The sequence below is a fragment of the Daktulosphaira vitifoliae genome, unplaced genomic scaffold, assembly GCF_025091365.1.
Source record: "Daktulosphaira vitifoliae isolate Bord-2020 unplaced genomic scaffold, ASM2509136v1 Scaffold_4, whole genome shotgun sequence".
Lineage (NCBI taxonomy): Eukaryota > Metazoa > Arthropoda > Insecta > Hemiptera > Phylloxeridae > Daktulosphaira > Daktulosphaira vitifoliae.
The window spans coordinates 9007700-9021927 of NW_026099575.1; the positions used below are offsets into that span (position 1 = coordinate 9007700).

Genomic DNA, 14228 nt, shown 5'->3' on the forward strand with positions numbered 1-14228 from the left:
TAAAAGGTTTAAAATCAGTGTGATCTATTAAAGAATAAAATTTTTTTAAAGTATTATACATTTTATACATCTAAATGTATACATGTTCTGTAAGTAAGGAAACAGGTTTCAATAGTTCTTATGTTTATATTTTATGTACATATTACACATCTACTTTTATACAAACGATATTTATATCATTATGAATGATTCATAATTAAAAGGGTTTTGCAACAATAAAGGGTTAAAGGTAATAAGGGTTAGGAATTATATCATCCTTCAGATAAACTTTTGTAAATATAAATAGCAGTTTCTTGAATATTATGTCATAGTATAAAATAACAATTTTAATTGTAAAGGTAAATTAAATTCATCACAATAAATTATGATAAATAGACAAGATTCATAAGTTCAAACAGAAAACGGTTAGATTTAATAGTTAATAAAAACGATTAGAGAATAAATATGCAATTCATAGGGTAACACTGTATGACCTGTATTAAAGGATATTATTCTTATATCTATCAGTTCATGATTATAAAACCAGGTTATTCTATATCTCTACTTAGATTATTTTTTCACAAAATATAAGTGACTCTCTAACTGGCTGATAATTATCCGCGCAAATTTGAAAACGAAATTGATTTTACAATTTTATCAATTAAAATACTAGTTATTCAATAATAATTAAACTCTTAACTTTTTGTATTTATTTGTACATTCCTTTTATTTGGTTTATTTTTTTATTTCACATACTAAACACCTATATGGAAATCACAAAATATATAAAAAATTCAGTATTAAAAATTAGAATTTTTTATATTTTGTTCACGTGCTGAAACACGAGAAAAAAATATCTTAATTTAACAAATGTACAACAGATTGAGAACTTGATTTATTTACTTTAATAAATTAACTACAACTAATACTCAAAATTGAACTTTTATTTATAAAAGATGGTTGCATAAATGATCAACGAGTGATATGTATAATTATCATATATTTATAATTCTAACATTAATGATTTTTACAAAAAAATAAAACAGAATTAGAATATAATTAAATAAACATTAAATATTTAACACAATAAGTTTATTATAACAATAAAAATCTAAATACATTGATATGTATAGATTAAAACTACAGAATTTGTACTAACAATAGGCTAAATATACAAAGTTAATATAATATGTATATTTAGCCTATTGTTACATTTTCCCACAGTATCATAACATTATCAAACTATGAAAATAATCTTGATTACCTTTCGTATTTTTTAGTAAGAAAGTTAATTTAATTTTATTTGTTTTATTAATTTGCTTACATTTAATCAAATTAAAAAATAAAAAATGAGTGAAAGGAGAGAGAGATTTTCAAGATCAGTCATGGATTCTACCTCCATGACTGGATCTCAACTTATGGCAAATCCTGAAGAATTAATGGTTCAATACCAAAGGGCAAGAAAATATAAAATTATGTGCAAGGATATGAAAAGTGAAATCGAAGAATTGACACAGGCATGTAAATATAAATATCAAATAGTATTCTACTAAAAAATAAATAAAATAAATATTAACATAATTCAAATTATGATATTAGATTATGATAATATATTAAAACAAAAATAAATAAATAAAAGTATAAAAAAATTTAATAATAATAAATAAACAAATATATACACATTATGTATTTATACATATTATATATTTATGTATCGATACATTGAATAAGTTAAATTAGGCCAAAAGTAATACCTTACATTAATTTTTAAAATTATACTTTTATTTATTTATACATACATCTGATTTTGAGAATAATAAAAAATACTGACAAATTTAGAAACTAGCAACTTTAATTAGTAAACAGGATGTAGCGGCAAAAAAGGGGCATTTAGAACAAGATAATATAAGTCTTTTGTCAAAAATTCAAAAAATGGAAGTCACATTGGTAATTATTCGACAAACAAAAGACATATAAACCTTTATATATATATAAACCACGTCTAAACCTTTTAATAGTAAGAAATAAGAGAAGTCACTTTCTAAAAAAATCTAAAAGAAGTTTAAACAACACCTAATTAACAAAAATAATAACTATAAAACACGAAAAAAATGCTGAAGCNAAAATATATATAAAAATACATTTTTTTATTTCTTTGAAATGTTGAGTCATTTTTAGCCCTTTTCAAACAAAAAATTTTAGGATAAGTACATATTGTCTTATAAGCATTAAATATATAGACTGAATTGAATGTTACGCCGAAAATCATCAATAAGAGCTGTACCCACCCATATATTATCACTGTGCTAAAATACTTGTAACTCATTAAGTACTTTTCTTTAAGTTGTTATCCAGTCATTTTTTTGTAAGAAAATTAAAAAAAGCAGTTATTTTAAAATTTCAAAAAATTAAAAAATGAATTTTTACATAATTATTTCTATTGGAGACATGTAATAAAAAATATGCTTTTAATGCGATCCCAACACTAAAAAAAAATAACACTTCTATACTTACTAAAAAAGTAATTAATAATGTCATTATCTGATGGGAGACTGTATTATTCTAGAAAATATTCTGCTTAATAAAAAATCAAGTATTTCTTTAAATTAACACAGCACTCATGCAGAATAAAAAGTAATTCTTTTTGTATTTTACTTGTTTATTAAGAAAAATATGGAAATGGAAAGCAAAAAAAAAAATCTTGCTCTACAGAATACAAATTCTAACCTTATGCAAGAGACGGCTAACAAGGATAATCTAATTAAACAGTTACAAACTAAATTAGTAATTATAATTAATGTCACTAGATATATCAATTTTACAATAATTATACTAATAATGGGATATTTAACACAGAAAGATGGTAAAAATCAAGTGGACGAACTACAGCAACAGTTATCTAACCTTAATGTAGATGGACAGATAAAAATAGAAAAAAATGTCAGTAAATAAATAATTAATAAAAAAACTAAATAATAACTAATTATTAAAATAAACTAAAAATAAATTAAGAACTATTTGCATACTAACAAATTTGTTTATGCTTAACTTGATTGTAAAGTGTACAAGCTGGTGGTGCCCAAAACATTCAGGACTAGAAAAAATTATAAATTTTCTAAATCCAAAAACTGAAGAAGAAAAAAAATGTCTTCGTTTGGCCATGAATAGGAGGAAGTACTGGGTCAAAGACAATGAAGTATGTAGATTTCAATCATGATATTTTTCTTGGCAATTTTGAACAATCTAGATATTTACATCACTATTTAATAAGATATTATGAAAGATATTTAATTTTAGTTAAATCAATAATTTTCTCAGAAACTTGAAAATTATAAATATTTGTAAATTATTCAATTCAAAAAACCTTATTATCACATAATATGGGGTTAAATAACTTTTTTTTACCCCTTTGTCAAAAACTTTTAACTTAGCTAGTTTAAATAGGAAACCCTATGCTTGACTTATTAATATGGTAGAAAAAAAATTACAAAAAATACTATTAGTACAATTTTTTATCCGATCAACTGATTGTATTTAACAATTGTTTGAATTTCAAATAAAAATTTATCATTGATTTGGTTTTATTCATAGACTATTACTCTATGGTTTTATTATACTGTTGATATTGCCACCACCATAACAACAAAAATCTGTTTCAAAAGCACATAAATTACAATAATAAGTTTAGTAATATGATACCAACTTACTAATGATTTTTTATTGTCAAAACAAATTTTTTTCCTATCATATATATTAACAGATTAAAAATAGGGGTTCCCATTTATAAAAATTATAATTTTTTTAATAGTATCTGAGAAAATGAATTTCTTACACAAAATTGATCATCCTATATTAAATTAATAACTAAAACGAAAAATTGCTTACATAATAATTACAATTTCTTAAATTAGATAAAATGTTGTGTCCACGATAGAAAGTCTGGTAGTGACAAACATACAATTCCCCCAAAATGTATAGTGGAATACAAAAAATTGGCTCATATCGATTCCACATTCGAAGAAATGGTCATGGAATTAGGTATGAGTCAAACAAACGTTAATGAACAAAAAACCTATCAAAGAAGACAATATTCATTATCTGAATCTTCAAATGATGAACAATCTGCATTTTAAATAAAATAAATATATACATTATGCATATTAATATTAGAACTGGATTATTTATTAAACTGAAGTCTCATACAAATATAGTCTAAAAAAACTAAAAAACACGCTTTTAAAGCACATCGAACTAAAAAGTTAAAAATAAGCTTAAAACAATAATGAACGAAAAATATTAGTATTATTGTGATAAAAGCGTCGGGCGCTCAATATACGAAAAATATGGCACAAAGCACCCACGCTTTGTATATCTTTGTAGTTTTAAAAACCTAATATTATTTTATTTTCAAAAATTTTAATTCTCAATAGTTCTTCAGAAAAGGAGTGTCATATCCTTCACTGATCTCCTCGTAAACATATACATTTATGAATAATAAATGACGCGTTAGTAAAAAATTGCAAATTATTTTAAAAAAATATTACTCACTAATAGTTGCAGTAATGAAATAAAACAACTCAATAATTCATATGATAAACTTCAGTAAAACGTTTTTTATAAACATCTAATTAATGAAAGTTAAGCTTTATTAATAAAAGTAACCAGATGTGACTTTATGAATAGCTCATATGTATATTATACTTGGAACTTCAACATAAAATTTTGAAGAAAAACGTTCCATAATTTTTATAATATTAATAATAACGTATTATAATTATAATTTTTAACTCGTTTTTATTATTTTCATGTATAGTTTAACCAACATACTTGTTATTGCTGACGATTAGCACACATCACTCGTAATGCAAAGGACTGTTAATAAATTCATGTAAAAGTTTAGCACGATAACATTTAGAAGGTTAATTTTAGGTTATAATTGTATACGGTAGTATTTTTCAATTTACACGTGTAAAAACTTCCCTTTTTCCTTTTCCCGCTAAACAGGTAAAACCAAACCTTTTAATAATAAAGAAAAAGATAAGGACTGGATATTTTTATGAATACTGGAAACAATGAATATTCAGTGTTTCTATACTTATTTACCAACTTAAATTTTAAAAAACTTTTCAATCATTTTTCAATAAAAATAAATTATTTATAATTAACTCTTCCTAGAAATGTTGGAGTTAACTTATCCTATTAAAACCTCCTATCGGCTATAAAAACTCAGTTAAGTTTCATCGCTATCAACGTGTACATTATTTTTATTGTAGTACGTTGGTATGTTAGTTAATTAACTATTTTAATAACTATATTTACTACTTACACAATATCAAGAATCAATTTATTAATAAAAGAGTACTAATTTCAAAATAAGGAGTAAATCAGTTATCTAATTAGTTGTTATTTCATGTTAGATATTCATGTTAAATATTCTTAGAATTTCACTATATTATCAATCCATATTAAATTTTATTTTGATAAATTAAACCATAAAAATTCAAATCACAGTTATTGCTTTTAAAATGATACAATTTTCAATTTTTTAATGCTGTACAAAATACAAAATAAACTTAATACTTAATCAGTCAATAATACATATAATATTATTTACATTTCAATATTATTTTGTATTAAAATAAAAAAATAACAAGGTAAAATTAAAAATTACAATTTTAAAGAGAATTTAATCAACTATACAGAAATATTTACAAAATTAGTTATTAATATAGTAAAAAATTTAATTTTAAATGGCTTATAATACATTGTGTTACTAATATTTTTACATTAAAATTTAACCTTAAAATTTGCTAGATCTTTCCTACAATGATTACATTACATAAATATTTTTGGATCCAATCGTAATCTTAATTTAATTGAATAATCCATTACTTAATTAATCCATAAAGTTATTATATTAGTATAGAGAAATGTTTTGCAATATTTTAATTATAAAGTTATAATTACTAATTTTTATTATATCTTGTCTATATTCTGATAAATACATTATTATTAAAACAAAAAATTTATAATTAATACTATACTTACATTTAAAATGAATAAATTTGTGTACATAGAAATAATTAACAACTATCAAATACTAAATTTTTTGTGGGCCTCAAAAAAAATGACACTTTTGCTCCTTTGTCTATTAAGGTAAGAGTTGGGTCAGTATAATACACAAAAGTATAAGTATTATATGTACATATTACACATCTACTTTTTTACAAACAATACTTATATCATGACAAATAATTCATAATTAAAAATAGATCACTTTTTTAATTTATATTAAAATATTGTATTTATTTAATTAATTTTTACTTCACTTTAAAAATATAAAATATAATCACTGAAATCCCAAAAAATTTCCAAAAGAATGACTAACACATAATTTATCACACAAAACATAAAAAGTTAATATTTTGTTAATTTTATGAAATCATAAACTGATGTTTATTAAATAAAAAGGTTTAAAATCAGTGTGATCTATTAAAGAATAACATTTTTTTTAAGAATTATACATTTTATACGTCTGCATGTATACATGTTCTGTAATTAAGGAAACAGGTATCTATAGTTCTTATGTTCATAACAATTGACCTGTTTCCTTACTGAACACCAGTACGTGTGTATTATGCATAGTAAAAAATAAAACCAAATGTACATTTTATTACCCAACCCTCATTAAGGCTCAAAATTGCATGAATTTGTATGTTATACAAAATGCTGGTTCTTTTTGAAACCAGTACTTCAATTGAATCAGTCATTTCAAAAACTACATTTGTCACTGATTTTTCAGTAATGACTTTGTCAAATTTGATAATTATACATTATTATGTATACTTATGTATTTTGTGTAAAAATTTCATTTGTCAGTCTGATATTTACTACAAAAGTCAATGACTTCATTCAAAAATGTTTCTGTATTGTAACATTTTGTCAAGTTAAGTTTTTGTTATTAAAAAGAAATATTTTTTTTTTTTTAATGTTTTATTAAAAGTGCAATGGTTTATTAAGCAAAAACGACAAAATCTTTATTTTGAAAAAAGTTGTTCTAAGTATTGTTACCTATAGCCAAGTTAAGATAAGTTAAATTTTTAGGAAAAAAAATATATATTATTTTATTTTATTTCTTGATTTAAATTTCATATTATAAATTTCTATTCACTGCAAATCAAAAATGTTTTATTTCAATTTAATAATTTGGTCAAAGTTAGACTATTTAAAACTATGAATTATGAATACCAGAAACCTTAAAAATAAATTAGTAAATAGGTGCAAGTGCAAAACAAGTTGGATTTCTAGAGTAATTAAGTTATTTTTGATACATGGAAATTAAAATTTTATTACTTATATCATTTTTGAAATGACCGTTTCAATTATGTTTTATCATTATTTTGTAGAAAACTTTTTTTCTTTTGCTCAACTTAGAATTTTTTTCACTTTGGAATTGTGAAACACCTGTATGAGAGTTAAACTTTATACTTTATTCATGACAGAATATGCGTAATACATGAATTCATGTAGAATATGCGTAATGCCATAGAAAATTAAGTATTAAGATAACCCTCCTACAGACATTTCAACAATTCCTAATGAAAAAAAACCATTTTCACAAAAAAAAAACTTTGTTTTCTCATAAAATGCATTGTAATCATGCTTACACTAGTATAGGTCTTGGGGTTAGGTCTACTATGGAGTTTTGGTTCTGAATAACTATTATTTCTCCCTTAATAAAAAAATAATATATTCATCATGTAATAATTTTTATTGGAAAAAATTTATCCCACCTAAACCACTTTCTTTTAAGCACAAGAAAAACTGTAAAACCTAGCACTGACACAATAAAAAGAGAATAGGTAAAAATTTATTTATTTTAATTTATATTTATAATTTTTTTTAAATTATATGTTAGCATCCTTTAATATTAAATAACTGCCAATTATAACAATTAAATATTGTGTATGAACCTTATATCATCCTATGCCCTTTTCTTGGCACAGCACTGATGCCAATTTTAAAATACAGTAGAACCTGGATAAGTTAAAGCTCAAGGGAAATTATTTTTTTTAACTTAATAAGGTTTTTGAACTATTAAAAGAAAAAAAATAACTTAAAATTGTTAAAGAATTTGAGTTTGTATTCAACACTTATTTATAAAAATATAACAGATTGATTCCAATAGGCAATACTAAAATTTATGATGTTTTAATGAATTTATGTATTTATTTTAATAATTGACAGCTTTTAAATTTAAACTAATTGTTTTAACTAGTCTAACCTACCACAGTAAAATCTTTTAGCTATAAAACTACAAATAATTTATTTGTGTTATCTATAATATTTATTTCTTTTGTGTAAAATTTCTTTTTTCAAGGAACGGAATATGCTTAACTTTATCAAAATTCTACTGTAGTAAACATAATATCTATAAAAATAATCTTTTTACTATAGTTATTTTTTTAAATACTTGAATGTAACATATAAAATAACAATTACTTATATCTTAAATTTTAAGATATTTTCTTACTACTCCCTCTAATATTACATTATAAAAAGAGTACTATAATAACTACATGAATTACTTTATTACATTGCCCTATTTTAATTTAAAAATTTCTATTAGATTTATTTATTTTTTGTAATCTAATATTGTTCAAAGAGAATTCAAATGAGAAATTTAGCTATAATACTGTCGTTGTAGTATAAAAATTCATTCTAATGTTGATCTGATATGAAATTAAAGCTTACTAATGTAGTATGCTAAGACAAGTGTATACAAAACCAATAGACATCAAAATTGTACAAAAACTATAACTGAAATCAAATTTATAACAAAATAAATTAACTTACATGAAATAAAATTTGTTATACTAAAAAAGGAAAATTTATTTCATGAAACTCACTTTAGTTTGTTTGAGAACTATATGTTTATTCGATAGATGACTTTATTATGATAGACAGTAATAAAAAATCATGATTACAATCTTTTTTGTTTCTTAATATGATTAGGATATTAATCTTATGACGTCAAAGTATCTTAGTTTACTTACAAGTGCATACTTAAAAATACAGATGATAACTTACAATAGCAGGTATCAAAACTAAAAACTGAAATCAAATTAAGGAATAGATTATTAATTATGAAAAAATAACTAAAAACTGAATTTATATTAAAACAATTTTTTTAACAAATTTATTTACTGTTGGCAACTTTCTAAACAAAATTCAAAATAATTTTAATTTCTGCAAATTTTTATTTATTTTAAGGACACTTGTTGCTACTTAGTGAAATAAATTAAGTGTTCTAATCCATGCATGCTTAATTAAATAATAATAGCTATGAGCACCATATTAAAATGGTTGCTTAATATTTATTTATTATCTACAGTGAAACATAACACAATCATAAGTTCTCCTTATTAAATTATGTATTAATATTCTGTAGCTGATCCATACAATTATTCAATTTGAAAACTCTAATTTAACTGAGATAAAAATTATTTTAATTAATCAATGAAAAGTTTAAAATCAGTTTTAAAATTACATTATTTTAAATTTAGCAATGTAAAAATAGTATTTTAACATACTTTCATAATAAAGGTTATTGAAGTTTATTACATCCAAAATGTTTTAAAATGTCATATTATTAATATCATTTCATTTATAATATTCACAATTATTCAAATTTCAATATGGATATAATGTTAAATTTTTGTCTATTTGCTAATCAATTTAGAAAAATGTATTCAAAATAGTTAAATTTACATAATTACTTACAAAATTGTTAAATATAGTATACCAATACTGTTCTGTATATTATACTCATTTTAGAATAGTTGGAAAATAAATTAAAAATCTATGGCCAAAAAAAGATCATCAATATGTTTTTGGAACCTGGAGTTTTTCTAAATCTGGCCTTAATTATACTACACATCTAATATTACATCATTATATCTACTTACTTTTTAAGTAAAATGTCACTACAGCAAAACTTATTTTTCTCAAAAGAGCAAAAAGTTAAGTTTTTCGGTAATTTTGTCTTTCAACAGCAGCAAATCCAAAACTGTAAATATCTTCAAAAATTAATCTCTTTAATTTTTCGGTAAATTTCTTTTTTTATGCTGCTATTTCATAAAATAAAATTATTAAGACAGATCTATAAAGCTTACTTCATTGTCTATTGTACTCGCCTCTTATTCGATATTCTTTTAATTTAATTATTTCAATAAAATTTCAAATATAATTTATTATAATAATACACCGAAAATCCGATTTGTATCTATTATTGTTATCACTCATTTAGTAAGTCGTAAATTTTTATGGTTAATTTACATGTCATAACTTGATCAATAAAATTTGGTTTATGCAACAGCAAATAAAAATAATGACTTCTGTATTTAATACAGTAATATAACAATAGAAACTTGGCCTAAAATCACTCAACTTTAACAAGCTGTAACGGACGAACGGTTAGCATATCGGAAAAAAAAAATTGTACGAAAAAAGCTGCTTGTAATTTTTTTTGCTATCATATTCTAAAATTAAAAAAAAAACCCAGCACAGGGGGGTCGTGGTACAATGGTGACGTAGCATAGTTGGATCAAGTATAATGATATCTGACAGTGATTAAAAACACTATCAAAAAAAACAGTTTGATACAAATCTTTATATAGTTTTAATTTTAAAAAATTGGTGTATTATTCCAAAAGCTACATGATCTGTTATTTTATTATTAATATCCTGAATGAAAAAGGGATTATTAAAAAATATTATTTCTCATAAAAAAATTGTGTTGATCCAAACATTTTTCAAAAAATTATAACATTATAAAGTTAAAAACCCAGCACAGGGGGATCGCGGCACAGTTGTGACGTGTTATAGTTGGATCAAGTATAATGATATCTGACAGTGATTAAAATCACTATAAAAAAAAAACGCTTCGATACAAATCTTTAGATAGTGTTTAATTTAAAAAAATTGGTGTCTTATTCCAAAAGCTACATGATCTGATAGTTTCTTATTAATATCCTGATTAAGATAAAGTATGTCGAATAAAAAAAGGATTATAAAAAATATTATTTCTCATAAAAAAATTGTGTTGATCCATACACTTTTCAATAAGTTATAGCATTTAAAAATAAGTTAAAAATATAAAAAATAAAATCGAGAATTTTCACACAAAAATAGCATTTGGTAGCAATTTTCACTGTGAAGATAAAATAAAGTCCGAAATTTTTTTTTTTCATAATAAAGTAAATTACATTAGCTTTAATTTAAAATATATATAAAAGTGTCAGACCTTCCGGAACATTTTCAAAAGTTAAGTTGAAAAAGTTAATTTTTTTTGAAAAAGTTGTCATTTTAAATCCCCCTCCTATGGGCATATAAAGGGTCAGATTTGTAAAAAGAATACTAAATGAAAGATAATTATACTATGCATCTATACATGTATAAAAAAAAATTATATTGATTTGGTTATTTTTAAAAAAGTTATGGCAATTTTAAGTAAAAAAAATTGAAAAAATTTCGTAAATTAGCAATTTTTAAATTTGTAATTTTTTTAGAAGTTTCCCCTATTTACGGGGAACAAGGGAAATTTTTTCAATTTTTGAGGGTAATGTCTTAGACTATTTGTGATCTTTTCACGTATCATTGAAAGAAATCGGTTCGGTGAGAGCTGAGAAAAACTGGTAACAGACACAAAAAAAAAAAACACATCATAGTAAAACCAATAGCTTCTCAGCTTCCCATCGAAGCTAATAAGGGTTCTCATTTAAAAAAATTATAAATAAGGGTTTTTATCCCTGAAGGGACGAAAAAAATAATGATTTGACTAAGTATTATTAGTAGAGTTTTTTGAACTTAATATTTTTTCTCTTTAAAAAAAATTAAAATTCTCAATAGTTTCTGAAAAAATTAGTGTCTTACCAGATTTTGATCCCCTGTTATATTGTCTAAATCAATAGACTCCATATAATTTTTGTAAAAAGACATTTTAACATTAGAAGTGCGCTGAACCTTTATTACACAAAACTTATTTTAAGATCAAAATAGCTTGGGAGATTTTTGGTAATATCAATGTAATAAAAGATAATGACCTGAATCAAGTAGGAAAAATTTTCACCAACAATAGTAGTAATAATAGAATTAACCATAGTACACCTACCTTTTTTTAACATTCATTACTTAAGTACATTTTTTTACAATAAATTTATTAAAAATGCATTCTATGTACAGCTATGTTGAATATGCTGACATGCTAGAAATGTATTATTTAGCTAAAAAAAGTACTTTAAATGCTTCTCGTCTGTATTCTATAAACTTTCCAGAAAGGAAACAACCAAGTCGAAATACTTTTTTAAATATAGATAAATCTTTACGTGAGACAGGTATGAATATTTTATTAAATAATAAAACACAATATTCAAAAATTAATACCTATATTTTTTATAAAAAATATTACGAATAAAAATAATTTTAAAAGTTCCATCAAAGCTTAAAAAAAAAATTCTTTATGTAGGTAGTTTTCCAACAAGAAAAATAACTCGCAAAAAAAAAGCAACAAATGATGTAAATAGTATAGACGTTTTAGCAGCATTTAATAGCAATCCTCATGCTTCAGCTAGACTTGTAGCTAAGGAAACCAGTATAGGTAGAACTTCAATCTTACGAATATTAAATAAAAATTCATATCATCCATACAAAGTACATTGCGTACAAGGTTTGCAACCTTCTGATTTTGATAGAAGACTTGATTTTATATCAAAAATGTCACTTCATTTTGATGATGACTGTAACATTTTTTCTAATATATTATGGACTGATGAAAGTCGTTTTGATAATAATGGAATGTTAAATCGGCACAATAGTCATTATTGGAACGATAAAAATCCATTTTGGACACTAGAGACACATTTTCAAAAGAGGTGGTCAGTCAATGTGTGGTGTGGATTGTTAAATAAAAGATTAATTGAGCCATACTTTTATAACGGTTCCTTAACAAGTGAACGCTACTTGAAATTTTTAACTGATGTTTTGCCTTTGTTATTGGAGGATGTACCACTTGATATTAGACAAAAAATGTGGATACAACAAGATGGTGCACCTCCACACAATGCTAATATTGTTAAAAAATATTTGGACAAATATTATAACAATAGATGGATAGGCACTAATGGTCCTCTTCAATGGCCACCAAGATCACCTGATTTGACACCACTTGATTATTTTTTATGGGGTTTTTTAAAAGATAAAGTATATACTCAACCATCAACGTCCCTTGAAAATTTAAAAGAAAGAATTCTGTCGGCGTGTAGTGAAATTACTCCAGAAATGATACAGTCTGTCACGGTTGGTATGATAAATAGGCTAGAGAAATGCATTTTAAATAATGGTGCACATTTTGAAAACTTTTTGTAAAAAAACTAATATGTTTTTCAACTTAAATGTTATTTTTATCAAATTTAATTTAAAATTATGTTAATTAATGATCTTAAATTTTAAATAAATTTAATTTAACTGAAAACAATGATTTTAGATTGATTATCTATAATATCGTATAGAACGAATTATATGATTACACAGTTATTTACACTTGATGTATCAAAATATTATTATCAATAACTCTCTCTTTGATAACAATATTCATGATATCTATAAGAAGAGGGTTTCAGACGTTTATAATAAATTTGAAAAATAATCATTTGTCTACACAGATAATATTTTATTATCTATATCTGTATTTGTTTGTTATAAAATCAATTTATATATTTTGTGGCAGTAACTGCATTTTGTTATTACTAATCACTATCATTCAAAAGCGTAAATAATTTTCATGGAAAAAGTTACACACCTCCAAATTATAGTAATCATGAAATGATAGTGTTTTCTTCTGTCCTTTTCTCGATACGTATATCAATGTTTAATACCGTAAAATAATACATAAAAATTCAAATTTTCACAAACTTCAAAACGCTACAGAATATTTACTACTGAATATTAATAAGATATTTTTTTACTAAAATTTTTCTTAAATTCTACTCTACAAAATAGCTATCTTCGATTTTTTTTTTTCATTTTATTTAAAATTTAAAAATAATTAATTTTTTTAATAAAATGTAAAAAAATTAATTATTGAGATATAGCTATAGACCTAACGTATAACTATTATTTAAAAAAAAAATCAACTAAAAATATTAACTGGATCAAAAGTTATTTAAGTTGTCAGTGAGTGGTGGGCCACC

At 23.2% G+C, this 14228-nt stretch overlaps 1 protein-coding gene and 1 long non-coding RNA gene across 6 annotated transcripts; one reads left to right on the plus strand and one right to left on the minus strand.

Annotated features, from left to right (window-relative positions):
• The first annotated feature begins 2646 nt into the window (after window positions 1-2646).
• On the plus strand, window positions 2647-4527 carry LOC126903830 (uncharacterized). Of its 2 annotated transcripts, XM_050682335.1 has the most exons (4): window positions 2647-2763; window positions 2836-2919; window positions 3041-3175; window positions 3891-4527. In XM_050682335.1, exons 1-4 carry the CDS (start codon window positions 2653-2655, stop codon window positions 4110-4112), a joined length of 552 nt encoding a protein of 183 aa, XP_050538292.1. In that variant the 5' UTR covers window positions 2647-2652; the 3' UTR covers window positions 4113-4527. The 2 variants fall into 2 exon arrangements, with proteins under 2 accessions (XP_050538292.1, XP_050538291.1); XM_050682334.1 differs by having other exon boundaries at window positions 2653-2919.
• Window positions 2805-10626, minus strand: LOC126903831 (uncharacterized). Of its 4 annotated transcripts, none has more exons than XR_007703617.1 (7): window positions 10155-10626; window positions 9948-10048; window positions 8889-9093; window positions 4807-8799; window positions 3865-4101; window positions 3010-3222; window positions 2805-2883 (listed from the first exon to the last, which is right to left on the minus strand). It is a non-coding gene; the product is annotated as an uncharacterized LOC126903831 (long non-coding RNA). The 4 variants fall into 4 exon arrangements; XR_007703615.1 differs by having other exon boundaries at window positions 9948-10058; XR_007703616.1 differs by lacking the exon at window positions 10155-10626 and having other exon boundaries at window positions 3865-4051; window positions 9948-10144.
• Between the last annotated feature and the right edge of the window lie 3602 nt (window positions 10627-14228).